The 14,404-nt window shown below is 36.8% G+C and overlaps 1 protein-coding gene across 2 annotated transcripts in view; it reads right to left on the bottom strand.

The window, feature by feature from the left end:
* Positions 1-14,404, bottom strand: part of FAT3 (FAT atypical cadherin 3) — a 544,819-nt gene that overhangs the window by 113,705 nt on the left and 416,710 nt on the right. For both annotated transcript variants that reach the window (XM_027849349.1, XM_027849350.1), the window contains exon 6: positions 9,612-9,751. In XM_027849349.1, the coding sequence (XP_027705150.1) occupies positions 9,612-9,751 (140 nt within the window). The remainder of the gene's footprint in view (positions 1-9,611; positions 9,752-14,404) is intronic.

Here is a 14,404-nt window from a genome sequence, read left to right as displayed (position 1 = left end):
GTAGGAAGGGGACTCTTGAAAGAAAGGGTGGTACTACGTTACAACAGGCTTTGAAAGTCAAACAAAAAAGTTTATATTTGATCCTCGAGAGGTGTTCTTAACTTGACATCATGAACTTGTTTGTGTGTATTTTTAAAAAATATTTTGACAACCACGTTTCAATATAATCACTTTCACTTGTAATCCCATATTTTATTTTATACATTTAAAATCATTAGTATGAGAATCCATCAAAGGAGAAACATTTATATTAAGGGCCTAGTATGTGCCAAGTACTGTGCTAAGCACTGAGGACACCAAAAGAGGCAAAAGATAATCCCTGTCCTCAAGGAGCTTACAATCTAATGAGAAGGGGTCCATACTTCATCAGGATGTCAGAGGGATCTCTGAAACAATAAAGGTTAAGAACTCCTGTCTTAGGGTCAATTGGGAGCCACTGGAATTTATGGAATAATGGGTGGGGAGAGTGGAGAACATGGTCAGACTTAGACTTTAGGGAAAACACTTCAATATCTGTTTGGAAGATGTTTTGGAGTAAAGCAACAAGACAGAGAAACCAATTAGGAGGACGTTTGGGGAGTTCAGGAATGAGGTGAAAGAGAAGCAAGAGAAAGTGGTGTTATGGAGGGATGACAGAGAGCGAGAGCGAGAGAGAGAGAGAGACAGAGAGAGACAGAAGAGATAGAAGAGAAGAGAAGAGGAAAGGAGAGGAGACGAGTAGGGAAAGGAAGACAATGGAAGGGGAGGGGAGAAGAGAAGAGTGGGAGAGAAAATCCAAGGGGGAAGAGGGTGGTCAACAGTATCAAAAACTCTGTAAAAGAAGTCAAGAAGAATGGGTACTGAGAAAAGACCATCAGATTTGGCAATTAAGAGATTGTTGGTAACTTTGGAGAGAGTTTTAAGTGATGAGGTTAGACACCAGACCACAAAGGGTTGAGAAGTGAGGGAGAAGTGAAGTGGAGACAGGGAATCTCTAGCTTTTCCTAATAATCTGGAAGGCAGGAAAGATATAGGGCATTAACTTGAGAGGATAGTAGGATCTAGTAAGGATTTTTTTTTTCAGGATTAAGAGGGAGTTCATGGATAATGGGAAGAGAAGAGAATAGTAAAGAGGAAGTTTATAAGTGTTGAGGATACATCCTTTCCTCTCTAGTGAATTCCATCCATTAAAAAAAAATTAAGGTTAGTTTTACCAAAATGTCAAAATACTCATATTAAGGGAAGTGGTTTTGGTCTCACCAGGTTATTAAAAAAATAGAGAGCATTCAAATGCATCAAAATAAAATATTTCAACTGAAAAAAATATCTTAGAGATAGATTGTCCTCTGTCTTTTGAATCACAAAACAATTCTCTAGACCAGAAAATCTGCTCTGATATTCCTGGATGTTCCTATTTCTACCAGCAATTAGGGGCTTTGGAAGAGCATGCCTGTTTCTGCTTACCTTGTGCCTGGCCTAATTTACAGTCTGAACAAGTTTTTCCATAAAAGAATTTGTTCTCCTTCTGTCTTGTTTCCCACAGTTAAGGCATTTTCATAGAAAAGACATAATAAGCTACTGAACTTATAAACTAAGCAAAACCCCCCCTCAAAGCCATTGTGCTCAAAATGGTAACCAAAAGGCCAAAAGAAAGACAATAAAATTCAAGTCAGACAAAGCTGAATGTACAAAGTCTCTCCAAAGCCATTTCTAATGTTGCCATCACAAAAACCTTAGCTTTATTCACAGATGTACTTGAGTCAAATCTGGGTAAAGGCCAAACCAAGCTTCACAAATGCTCAGAGCATGAAGGATCCTTGGGGCTAATTGCTTGTTCAGGGTCTTGTATTGTCCTAAAACCCATTAACTATCCAAATTACTTAAATTCTGTGCCACTAGTATATGCATTTCAAAAGCACACTTCATTTTTCTTTAAAGCATTACTATTTTATTGGTTTCAAGGGCAATTTCCCACATATTTTCCAGTTTTAAAAGCTTGTACTTTAAATTATCATTTATAGTCTGTCCCCCAAACAAATTCTACTTTGATGCATTATGCAGTGGAGGTGACCTTGGACTCCTGAATTCAGTGTCAGTGGAATACAAGTTCTATCAGGGTCTTAAATTATGTTGAAGATACATATGTAATGGCTAGCCAATGGACTATATTCTGAAGTCTTGAGAACTGCAGTGTTTTTTGCACAGAGTAAATACTAAATAAATACATAGTAGACTGAATAGAATTAAGCGACAGCCTAACTAACTTTGGAAATGATAACAACCAGAAGGCTGCTAACCAGGTGGTGAATGTTTCTCAGCCACAGCTATTCACACAGACCATTTACAAAGACACAAATTGTTTGTAAACTGGGCTGGGAGAATCTATTGCAGTTTGAAGAAATCATAGATGCTTGAAAAATTTAGAAGACATGAATAAAATATGTTCTCCTGTCTTGTTTCCTATAGTTAAGGCATTTTCATATAAAAGATATCATGGGTTACTGAAATTATAACAAGTAAAACCCCCCTCAAAAACACTGTGTTCAAAATGGTAACCAAAAGTCTAAAAGCAAGACAACAGAATCAAAGGAACATGTTATGTATATTGTCTTGAGAACATGGTTCAAATCCTCTTTCAGACACTTACTGGCTCTATGATCCTAGGGAAATCACTTACATCTCTGCCTCAGTTTCCTCACCTGTAAAATGGGTGTAACAATAAAACCTATCTCCCAGGATTGTTGTGAAGACCAAAAGTGTTTTAAAGTGTTTACAGTGTTTTGTAAACCTTAAAGCTCCTATACAAATGATAGCCATCATCATCATCATTAATTATTAGCAAAGATACTAATTTACAAAACATTAATAATAAGGTAACTATCTACATTACAGAAGAATTAACTATCAGATTATATTTTGATAGTGTGATTTTTACCCATATTGATGTTTAGCTAAGACTTAGCATAGTGCCTGGCACATAATAAGTATTTATAAATGCTTATTGTCTAACTCACTAACAAAGTTTACAAATAATCCATTCATTCTCATTTTGTATAATTTTCCTTCTTTCCATGAAGCTTCCATAGAAGATCTGTACCCTCTTTCTGGTCCTTTTAGTATCTTGAGGATACTCCTAAACCTTCCGTCTGTCCATCTGGCACTTCCCATTCTCACCACACAACCATTTTCTGATTTCTCACATATCACCTTTTCTGGTCATATTTATTCTTTTTTAAAAAATTTTAGACTTAAATACTAAAACTCATCCTTATTCTTGATAATGTCATTTATACCACTTCTCTCAAGCAGGTTACTGTCAGTTATAAATGTATGGTGCATGGTTCATGGTGACCCAAAGTCAGCTTTAGGTCACCATGCATCTGACTGCTATCCTTTGGGATGCTTATAAATTGTTATTCTTCTGAGGCTGTGGCATTCTGTGATTCACAGCCAGAAAACACTGCCAGTAGAATATTTGTATTAAAGAGAGGGGCAGCAAGTAATTTTGAATGACTTAGCAAGGTGCCCAGATAATTTGGTGTAACAGTCTTAGAAATATTCAGACTCAAAGGCTCTCCTCAAACAGATTTCTCCCCCCAAAGTGGATGATTAGAATAATTTCACATTTCTAGTAAATAACCGAGTAGGCTTTGTCACCATCTGATAATGATGATGATAATAACAACAACTAACATTTATATGGCACTTTACAAACATGAACTCTTTTTCTCTTGATAAAACCCTGGGAATTAGGTGTTATTGTCATCTCCATTTAACAGATGAGGAAACTGAAGCAGACAGAGGTTAATTGACTTTTCCAGGGTCAGATGGTTAATAAATGTCCGAGGCTGGATTTGAACTCGGCTCTTCCTGACCCCAAGTACAGCATTCTAGCCAGTGGGCCACCTAGTGGCTAGGTGGAACAAGTCAATACCATCAGTGAAAAGAAAAACTTGGAAACCTAACCATCTCTAAGACTCTTCTTTGGTTTGAACTCCGTGCAAGAACACTTGTCTACTGGCCTTGTTTGTTTCTTGGTTGCTGTTTTTCAAAGAACAACAAGAAGACAAGGAAATTCTGAACTTTCCAATATGATGGTCTATCCTTTGGAAGAGGACCATTTTGGTATTATTAATACTCCAGTTATAATTAACCAAAATGAAGAAAAACTGAGATACTACTTCGATGGGCATCTAGGTGGTTCAGTGGATAGAGTGCTAAGTGTGGATTCAGGAAGACCTGAGTTCAAATCTGACCTCAGACACTTAATTGCTATGTGATCCTCGGCAAGTCACTTAACTGCTATTTGCCTCAGTTTCCTCAACTGTAAAACAGAGATCATAATAGCATCTGCCCTCCCAGGGTTGTTGTGAGCATCAAATAAGACAATATTTGCAAAGCTTTTAGTATAGCATCTGGTATACAGTAAGTGCTTATAAATGCTTGTTCCCTTCCCCTTTCCACTGTCCCCATGAAGACAGTGATCATTTCCTATTTAATTTCTGTATCCCCTCCAGATACTTGTTGAATGAATGAGTCTGTACTGTATTCACTTTATGGATTGCCTATTATAGATCTCATTCTGTTGGGGAACAACACACAGGCCAGAAATACCCAGGTTTTCAATATGATAATACCTGATTACCACAAAATCTCTTTCAAGTTAGCACCACCGTAGAATCTTTGCTGCGTGTTACTAGAGGAAATAAGGCATAAAAATACTAACTGAAAATCAAAGGTAATAAAAATGCTAATACTGAAATGAATTGGGCCCCTGCACATTCAAACAGATCTTCAATCTTTGCTTCCCTACTTGACACCTCCCAGAATGCTTCTGGGCTACATTCTAATGCTACCTTGCTGCACCCTCAGGCAATTCAAAGTAGTTTTAAATGTTATCCTAACTAAAACATAACTAAAAGATAAGGACAATGAAAGCAATTAGACTTAGGATTTCATTGGTTTGAGGTGAAGAAACTCCCATAACCAAAGCAGGTTGACTCAATCTCTGTAACTTAAGTCACAGAGCAGCACATAGTCACAAAGCTAGAGGCAGAGTTGAACTTTCTGGCTTCAAGGTTGACTTTCTAGTCACTACACAACTCTTGTCTCTTAAATAGAAAACCAAACGATTTAAAATCACATATCATCTTTTATAAAACCAAACAGATATAATTCTCAAATCTTATCCATTGTCTTGGGTTATTGACTTCACTGCTAACCTTCCATTAGCATGGAAAATGGGAAGAAAGGCTTGTATGTAAATCTAACACATATATGAATAAGTGTTTAAGTGTAAGGTGAACCAAATAATTTCCTTTCCTCCAACTAATCTTTTTAGCTGAACTCTGATTGGAAATCATTTTAATCTGTGAGAAGGATATGCTATCCTGGACTGATTCTGCAGATATGTGAGAAAAATCTGTTATGACAAGTAATTTCTCCTACTTGGGATAGTGTGTAGGGAGTAACGGGATAAGCTATAGTGAAAGGAAGCATGCAGTCCTGGAAAGAGCACTGCATTTGGAATCAGAATACTAGAGTTTTTCTAGTCTACAAGTTCATTCACTGACCTTGGACAAGTTAGGCCACTTTTCAAGGCCTCAGTTTTCTCAACTGCAAAAAAGTAAAAGGATTGTAAGAGATTAGCTCTAATGTTCCTAGCAAGCTCTAAAAACTTTGTGATTTTACATGGCTTTGTGAATAACTAGTTAACAAACTGCAAATAGGACTCCATTAGGGAGAACAATGAATCTCGTTAAGTGATCTCATTATTCAAATCCATATTGCATATTTCTATTGGGCTAGAAAGAATGATTATATCTTAGAGAATTATAACTTCCAATAGTAAGGAAAAATCAACTCCATGAAGGCTGCACATATTAGAATTCAAACTATTTGAAGTTATAATTCTGTAAGATATGGTCATTGTTTCTAGCCCAATAGAAATACGCAGTGCGGATCTGAATAATGAGACCACTTAATGAGATTCATTATTCGCACTAATGGGGACCTAGCTGTATGTAATATTATGGTCACAAATGGCATCTCTTAGCTGAGACAACCATCTTGTAAATGGGTTCCTCAGGTTACAAGTATAACTTAATTAATCTATTTTGCTTCTTTAGCAAATTACAGCAAACATGACTGAACTACTCATTATTAACTGATGATCATGCAACGCTTCCAGGTCATTATTCTGAATGCTTACTGTATAGTTATTGTATATGGAGAAGATTGTTTCAGTTTTAGTTAATTGGGACTTTTCTGTACTACACACAACATTTATTATACTGGCCTGAATTTAGGACATTTCTTCCCAATTTAGCCGGAGGGAGTGGGAAAATATTGATTGGGAGACCCAGACCTAATGATTTCCTCCTAACAAAGGGGTAGGTAACCAACAACAAATAACAAAAAGAGGTGTTAAGGTCTTAACAAAATGCAAAGAGGGCTTTATATTTTATTAGCCTTTTAGGAGGGGGTGAATTTCTACAGTCAAGCTTAATGAAATTGGAGAGTGGCTTGGCTGAAATACTCACCCTACCTCTGGTCGCCTTTTGAAAAGTAGTTATCTTAACTCTAAGCAAGGAAAGAGATCTGTCAGCTGAGGAAAGTGCCAGCTTTTGGGAGTTGAGGTGAAGACAGAAAGAGACCCAGGGGAGCTCAACTGAGTAGCCCATCCTGCAGAGACACTCTGTCTGGGAGGAGCAGCTTAAGGATACCAGGAGAAGAGAAAGGATATGAAACCCAGAGCCCAAGGTGGGAAGTGCCTGGCTTCTTACTGTTCTCTATGTGTATGTCTCTCTACTAGTGTATTCACTGGGTGTGCCCACTCTTCCTATCAATGCTGTAAATAGTTGTGGGAGAGTGTGACCCAGTTAACAGTAATGATGATGATGATGATGATGTCAATAATAATAGCTAGCATTTATACAGAGGTTACTATGTGCCAGGGACTGAGCTTTACAAATATTTATCTTATTAAATCCTCACAACAACCCTGGAAAGTAGGTACTATTATTATCCCCATTTTACAGATGAGGAAACTGAGGCAAACAAAAATTAAGTGACTTGCCCAGGGTGACTCAACTAGTAAGTGTTTGAAGCTGTATTTGAACTCAGGACTTAGAGAATTCAGGTCTAACCCTCTATCTACTGTACCACCTTGGCTCTGGACATTATACTGTGTCTGTCTCCCATTCCAGGAAGCTCTATAAACATGAAGAGCTTTTTATAAAATGCATTCGGCCTTAACTTGAAATATGTCAGATCACAGTTCGTGATTTCTAATTGGGTAAAAGAGCAAAAAAAATGTTTGGAAGGGAGAGTGGAAAAGAGCTGTGGAATAGAGGAAATTTATGTCATTGATGATGGTCGTCTGTTTTATGGCGAAACCCTAAGTTGCTTAGAGTTGTTAGCTTTTAAACAAATTTTAGGTGAAGTTTTTTTTTTCTTAAACAGAACATATTTCTGTAAAACGTCACCAAGTTTAGTTTAGAAACTAACTTGCCAGAGAAGACACGGGAGAGGCCAGTAGATCCCTGAATTCCCAGAGGTTGAGTGGGATTTCTATTCCCCTATCTTGGAGCCCCCTCTGCAGAAGGGTGCCTAGTTAATACAATTTTCTTACGTGACGCTGACAATAACCAGGTTTTTTACATTAAGGCAAAGATGTACACATGCGTCTTGGATGCTGCTTCCCTGCTGCCCGCTACCATTTTAATGAAAAGACAGACTGTCATCAGTATACTTATATTGGCCATCTGCAGAATGCCAGCCTTCTTGAGGGCAGGAACTATGGTTATTTTATTTTATTTCTGTCTTTGCATGCCTAGTGCCTCACACATAGCAGGCACTTGATAAATTCTGAGCTGAATTCTGGTTTCAGAATTGAAAAGGTCTTTCTCACCTAGCTTTAAAGAGCGTTGGAAAACAAGTCTTATTCTATTTATTCCTAAATGTGGATTGTGAAGAATAGTTTTTTAAAGCTTCTTCGTCTAAGTGCTCAGCGGTCATAAAACACAGCAGAAAAGAACTGAGAATATAATTCCACTGTTTATTTGTATTTTAATCAAATATGCCTCTAACTGCTTGTTAAATGGAGCTCAAAACCAGTGGTTAGAGTTGCTGAGACACTGGTTAATTTAGGGACCTCATTTGAAGAGACTTTCAGGGAGACAGGAAGCTATTACTTTATACCGATGAATAGTTTGTTTTCCATGTGGGTTGCTTCGTATTTGATGTGCTTCTACAAAGAATCATATATTTTTTAACTGGCGCAGCAACACTGTGGCATCCACTATGATTAGGTCATTCTGAACATATCTAGATTTCAACCTTGGTAATAGCCTGTATTCAAAGGGAAGAATCTCTCCACATTTCTGAAGCAATGTCCAAAGAGGAGATAATGGCTGGAAAAGGACACATTTGTTATTGTCTTAGGAGAAAACAAAGTTTATATCATATTAAAATAAAACAAAACAAAAGGAAAAAATGAGTCTTTGAAGTTAAACATTTTCTACAATATATGCTAATAGGCTTATGAAAAACTCCTCATTGAAATATAAAGAAATCCTCAAAGCCTTACTCCTTTCTCCCCAGAGTCCCACTTTGTCAGACTGTGCTAGTGTGGTTTAAGAATACCATTAATAATGAATTAATTGTTAATGCTCTTTCTTACTGCCCCCTCCCCTCAACAAAACTATTTTGTATTTGCTGTCTACATTTTTGTTTATCTGTGTATAGTGTTAGTTCTCCTTAGTAGAATGGAAGCTCCTTGAGAGCATAAAATGTTTTATTTTTATTTTTTGGATCCCTAGCACTTAGAAAAGTAGCTGGTGTACAGACAGCCCTCAATAAATGCATATTGTATTGACCTAAACTGTATGAAAAGTCAAGAGTTTCTCATTTTCCTCTCCAAATTACCTTTCATTTGGTAATCCCAACTAGGAAATGCACTTAAGAACTAGAAAGTAGTTGGCAGGATGTAGAGGCAACAGTGCTGGCCTGGGAGTCAGGAAACCTTGATTTTAGTTCCACCTCGGCCATTAACTAGTCTGGTAAACCAGGGCAAGTGACTTACTCTCTCTGTATGGTCCCTCAATCTGGCAAAGAGGGTTGGATTAGGCAATCCAGCCCTAAAGATTCTCCAATTCTATTGCTATAGAAGGAGGGGGTGATGGGCCCAAGAAGGGTAGAACAGCTTTCTCAGAAGGCCTATTTTTATTCCTCTTTGGAAATTTAAGAAAATTATTTTACCGCTACTGCCAAAGAACTATACTCATACATGCACACTTGTGTGCACTCATATACATGCATGCATACAGATACAAATCAGAAAATGAAATGTAACTGTTCCTTCCAAAGAAGATTTCTAGAAAAGAGACAGTTGACTCATAAAATAATGTCACAAAACTCCATTCCTAGTTTGCATGTACAAGCTGTTTTGAAAACAAAACAAAACAAAACAAAACAAAACACATCAGAAATCTATATACATTCAATCAGCTCCAAGACAACAACTTGTCGAGGGGAGGAAAATAAAAAGCACTCATTTCTTTTTATTTGTATGAACCCCAATTTAATTATGATCTTTAATATTTTCACAAGTAAATAATTTAATAGTCTACCTGAGTGACAGCCACATTTGTTCCATCGGTGACTTCCACACTCATATTATAGATGGACCTCTGCTCTGCATCCAGAGGTTTTGCAATGACAATTGTCCCAACGCCTTTCTCTGCGTCGAAAGAGCTGTCAAAATTCCCCCCTGACGATTTCACAAAAACAAAATGAAATTAGCATATTCTGGGAAATGATATGTGTGCTGAATATGTACATATGACTAGAAGCATTTCTATATACATTTCTTGACAGGCATCCCTATGGCGCCATTTTGTACATATTAAATGGGTCCTTTTTGTCTTAACCTAATTTATTTTTTTCAAAGCACAGCTTCTACAATGCAAAACAAATGTCACACAAAAATAATGCGTAGAAAATGATCGGCAGCAATATTGTTACAGCAACTGAAGCATAAACACTGACTGTAGAAATATAAAGAAAGCTATCAAATCTATAATCCCTTACACTTCCTGTGCTATAAATCTGCAGACCTTGTAGGCTTTTGAATTGTGAATATATTATTTTTAAGAAAGAAATAAACACATCAGTATCCCCATTAGTTAAAGTAAGTACATAAGTAGATGAAAATGAACTGACACAATGCAATTCACATGAGGGTTGATGGTAAACCTTTGGTGGTTGATTTTGCCTTCTCAGTCTTTGGGGAAGAACTTATTTAATAGATTAGGCAGTGGAAAAAAAAGCCCACCACATGATTTTCTAAGTTTCATTTACAAAAATAAAACAAATTTTTCTATGATTTTGGAGCACCCTGACAATTAGAATTATAATCTAGAAGGGGAAGCTGTTCTAAAAATATGTAAGACAAAAATCACAAATAAACATTGAAAATGATCACTTTATTTTAAAGGTTAGTGATTGGCCCTGCCTCTTATCCAATCCCCCTGGTATAGGATAATTCATGGTTGGCAGATAACATGTTTAGGCCAACAGCTGCATAGGAGAGGGGAGGGGTATTATAGATAAGGTTGTCTGCTCCCTTCATCCTACCCATCCCGCCCTGATCACCCAAAGAACATTTTATGATCCTTCTAAATAAGGGAATTTAGGGGAAGGCAAGAAGAAAACAATGAACAGTGGAGCTATTTTAATTTAAAAAACCAGTATACTTTCACAAGTTCTACTATTTCTGATTCTGAAATTTCATCTTGTTGATTAATTTTGTTCTTGGATGGTAATTTCATTTAACTGGAGCAGGATAAGGCAATATGTTCACTGCACTTTCTAATTTAGGAAAACCTGGCTTCTCATATATTTAGGATTCCTTGAATTTCATTATGCTAATCAATAAACAGTACATTTCCTATAATATTACAACTAGAAATGTATACAAGAGTTAAATAAAAATAGAATTTTAGTTAAATTGAGGTGATTTGATCCACTGTGACATCAAAAATGAGTGTATGACTTAATTTCCCACCCTGGTCATATATACTTCAAAACACTTATTGCCTGCAGCTGTTATATGCACTTAACATTATTTAATTGCTGGTGAGAACATAATTGCCCTTGACATTTAATTAAAGTTCTGGAGATATCAAGGTATAAGGGAATTGCTCTAAGATTACATATTTTTCCAAAAGTTTCACCTAAAAAAAGATGTCATCTTCCAATTAATGGCTTTAATTGATTTCCTAAGAAGCACTAAAAATCAACTCCAAAAAAACCCCCAAATTATTTGAAGAATGAGGATTTCTAGACTAGGTTAGATATCTGGGCTGAAAGGGAACTAGCCTTGGGACAACATTCACTTTTCAAAAGGAATGTTCCATACTGATAATCACAAGAAATAAAATGTTAAGACATTAATTTGAAAGCCTTAATAACCAACTGAACGAGCAATGACAATTCTTGTGTTATCAGCTGGTATTCCTTGAAGAAAGTTTGCCAAGAAAAGTTTCAAAGGTCAAAGCTAAGAGATCTGTAATTACCTCCCAAAGCCAACTCTGGTGGTAAAGATGAAAACACATATTTAGAGATAAACATTCACATTTATGTATATGTGTATCTAAATTTCAAACTAAAATCTCCTTCTGAATTCTAAACAAATTGGGAAAGGCAATGAAATATATTTTCTTCTCTCAACAGAGTTCTTACTTTTTTTTTTTTTAAATCCGAGGATATTTTGCTTTTGTAACCCAGGGAAACAAGTATTTTTTCCAAGGTAAGGAATGGGAGACTTGTTGAAGATATGGATGTACAGCTAACATAAACACTGGTGCTCACACAAACTAGAGAGCTGTAATTTTTCATTTTTAGTTCAGTTATTTATGAAAATGAAATTTAGAAGAAACATATGAAGGCTTTCAAAACTTTAGGCCGACATTATTAGGTCTGAGTTCTTGTCCCCTTCCTTATAGATTTTTCAGCACCATGGTCTCTACTAAGATTTTCCTTGGGGCCCTATATAGTCACATAAAATTAAAGCCATATGCCTATTTGCATAAATTTACATATTTTGCACGTCACATAGACTGTGTGGTTTATACTGTTAGCTTTCAAATTAAAAACATTTTTTTTGGCTACTCTTAAAACTGTGTGTGTGTGTGTGTGTGTGTGTGTGTGTGTGTGTGTGTGTTTAAACTCTCCTCCTTCTCATTCATCCACCATCACTGATGCAGACTTATACCAGAAACATAATAAAGAGAAGGAAGACATAAAGAAAGCAGGGTAAATAGGGATTTCAGAAATACAGCAGGCTACCACTGTAGTTATCAGCCTCTCTGTGCAGGGCTGTCTCCTGCAGAGAGAACTTTTTTATCTGTAATAGAGATTCTAAAATCTTTAGTGACCAGAAAATTATTTTCTGGCAAGGAAAAAGAAGTTTGGACCAGCAGTTCACCAGCAACCCTCAAGCAATGCAATAATCAACCACTTAGGCATCCCACTTCATAAACCATCTAATGTCTCTCCCCCAGGTCTCATTTCTGTAGCCTCCATTTTAACCTGAAAGTTCATTTCATTTTCATGGGCAACCATCAATATCAAACGAAAGGATCACATGTTAGAAATCTACTTTCCCTTACAGCATCCCATTCCAACATGGAGCGTTCCCTCAAAGCCAGTAACAGACATGCAAAGCAGTTTATTTGGTGCAGCAGGGCTTGGCTAAACAAAAGTGGGGGAGACACTGCTGGGCTATTCCAAAGGTCAACAGGGTGGGAAGGGGAAAAGTCCCAGCCTGGGAGTCGTTGCAGGAGTGAGGGAAATGAGAAAAAACAAAAACAAAAACAACAAGGTTGTGAACAGCTCATGGGGCAGATAATACAAAGCCATGGAAGGGAAAAGTCTCTATGTCTACCTAAGGTCATATCTCAACAGAATTTCCCCCTGTACTAATGAAAAAGGGGATAATGTGGTATGCAAAGAGAAGAAAAAATATAATGGATTTTTATTGGATCCCCAAAAGAAATACAGTGGATAAGAAAATTGTAACATCGTTTCATAAGGTGTCTTCTATAAAAGATACTTTAATCCAGAAGGTACTTTTAGAATGTGATGGGACACTAGATTAGAGATTAGTAAAATTTTACTTGGGGTGGAGAAGCATGATGCAGTTCTCCCCAACCAATGCAGAACCATTGATACAAAGGGCAGAGATTCTCCCACAGGAAAGATTCTACAGTCTTCAGCATGCATGCAATCTATTCCTCACTATGTGTAATTTTAAAATGTCAACTAAAATCTAGTAGTTACCAGGGGGGAAAAAGTGTGATGTGAGTAGCTTCCAAAACACAGAGATGTTTTAATCTAAATGAATTAAGCGAGTCACACACAAGCTGTTCATCATTTGAGTTCAAAATGTACTCTGAACTTATGGAAAAATGTTAAAATTAGCATGTTACATTTTGACCAAGAATAATTTTTGGACCCAGATAGCAGCAAGTAGAATAATTGTAAAGGGCTTAAAAAAACCCCAAAGGCAGGAAAGAGTGGTTAGAGAGATCAGGGGAAAGTGATAGGAAGCAATTCTCCTACTGAGTTTGGATCTCAAATTAATTTTCTGAAAGTAATGAGGCTTTTCTCTTTTTAAATTTTTTTTTGATCCACCTAAAGGTGTTTAGCCTTTTTCATCCTTCTATTAAGTCTTTTGGGTATTCTCTACTGCAAAATGCCATTGCTATGAGAAGAAGGAAGAGATATCCATCAAGAAGATGTTTTGGTCTATCTTTAAGAGGAATAGACTGAAGAGAAAAGGACAGAAGGCCAAGAGATGTGAACCTTGAGACAAGGCTCTCTTTAAAAGAAATGTATAGTGTTTGAAGAAGGGAATCTTTGAAAAGATTTCAAGTGTCATGAATTTGGATGAGAAAAAACTACGTCATTATTTTCACTAGGCTCTAACTGAAATTCACCATTTCCTTTAATTATGAACGTAGGCAACAAGGATTATTCTGAAAGGGGTCTTTAGGATTCACCACACTGCCAAAGAGGTCCATTGCACAGGCACATGTGTGTGCACACACATACGCACACATGAGGTTAGAAATCTGCTCTAGGAAATATTGTCTGGAAACATCCATTGGTCAGAGAACACATTTCAATGTTCGTATTTTAAGAGCATTAGAGCTGGCTATTATATCAATTAGTCAGACACTTACTAACTGTGCGACCTTGGGCAAATCACTTCACCTTTGTTTGCTTCAGTTTCCTCATCTGCAAAATGGGGATAATAAGAGCAACTACTTCCCAGGGTTGCTGTGAGGATCAAATGAGATATGTTATGAATAAGAATTTCCCCCTGTACTAATGAAAAAGGGGATAATGTGGTATGCAA

The sequence above is a fragment of the Vombatus ursinus genome, unplaced genomic scaffold (genome assembly GCF_900497805.2).
Source record: "Vombatus ursinus unplaced genomic scaffold, bare-nosed wombat genome assembly UNPS02007344.1, whole genome shotgun sequence".
Taxonomy (NCBI): domain Eukaryota; kingdom Metazoa; phylum Chordata; class Mammalia; order Diprotodontia; family Vombatidae; genus Vombatus; species Vombatus ursinus.
The sequence above is the reverse complement of the archived record's forward strand: the minus strand, read 5'-3'. Positions and strand labels throughout refer to the sequence as shown.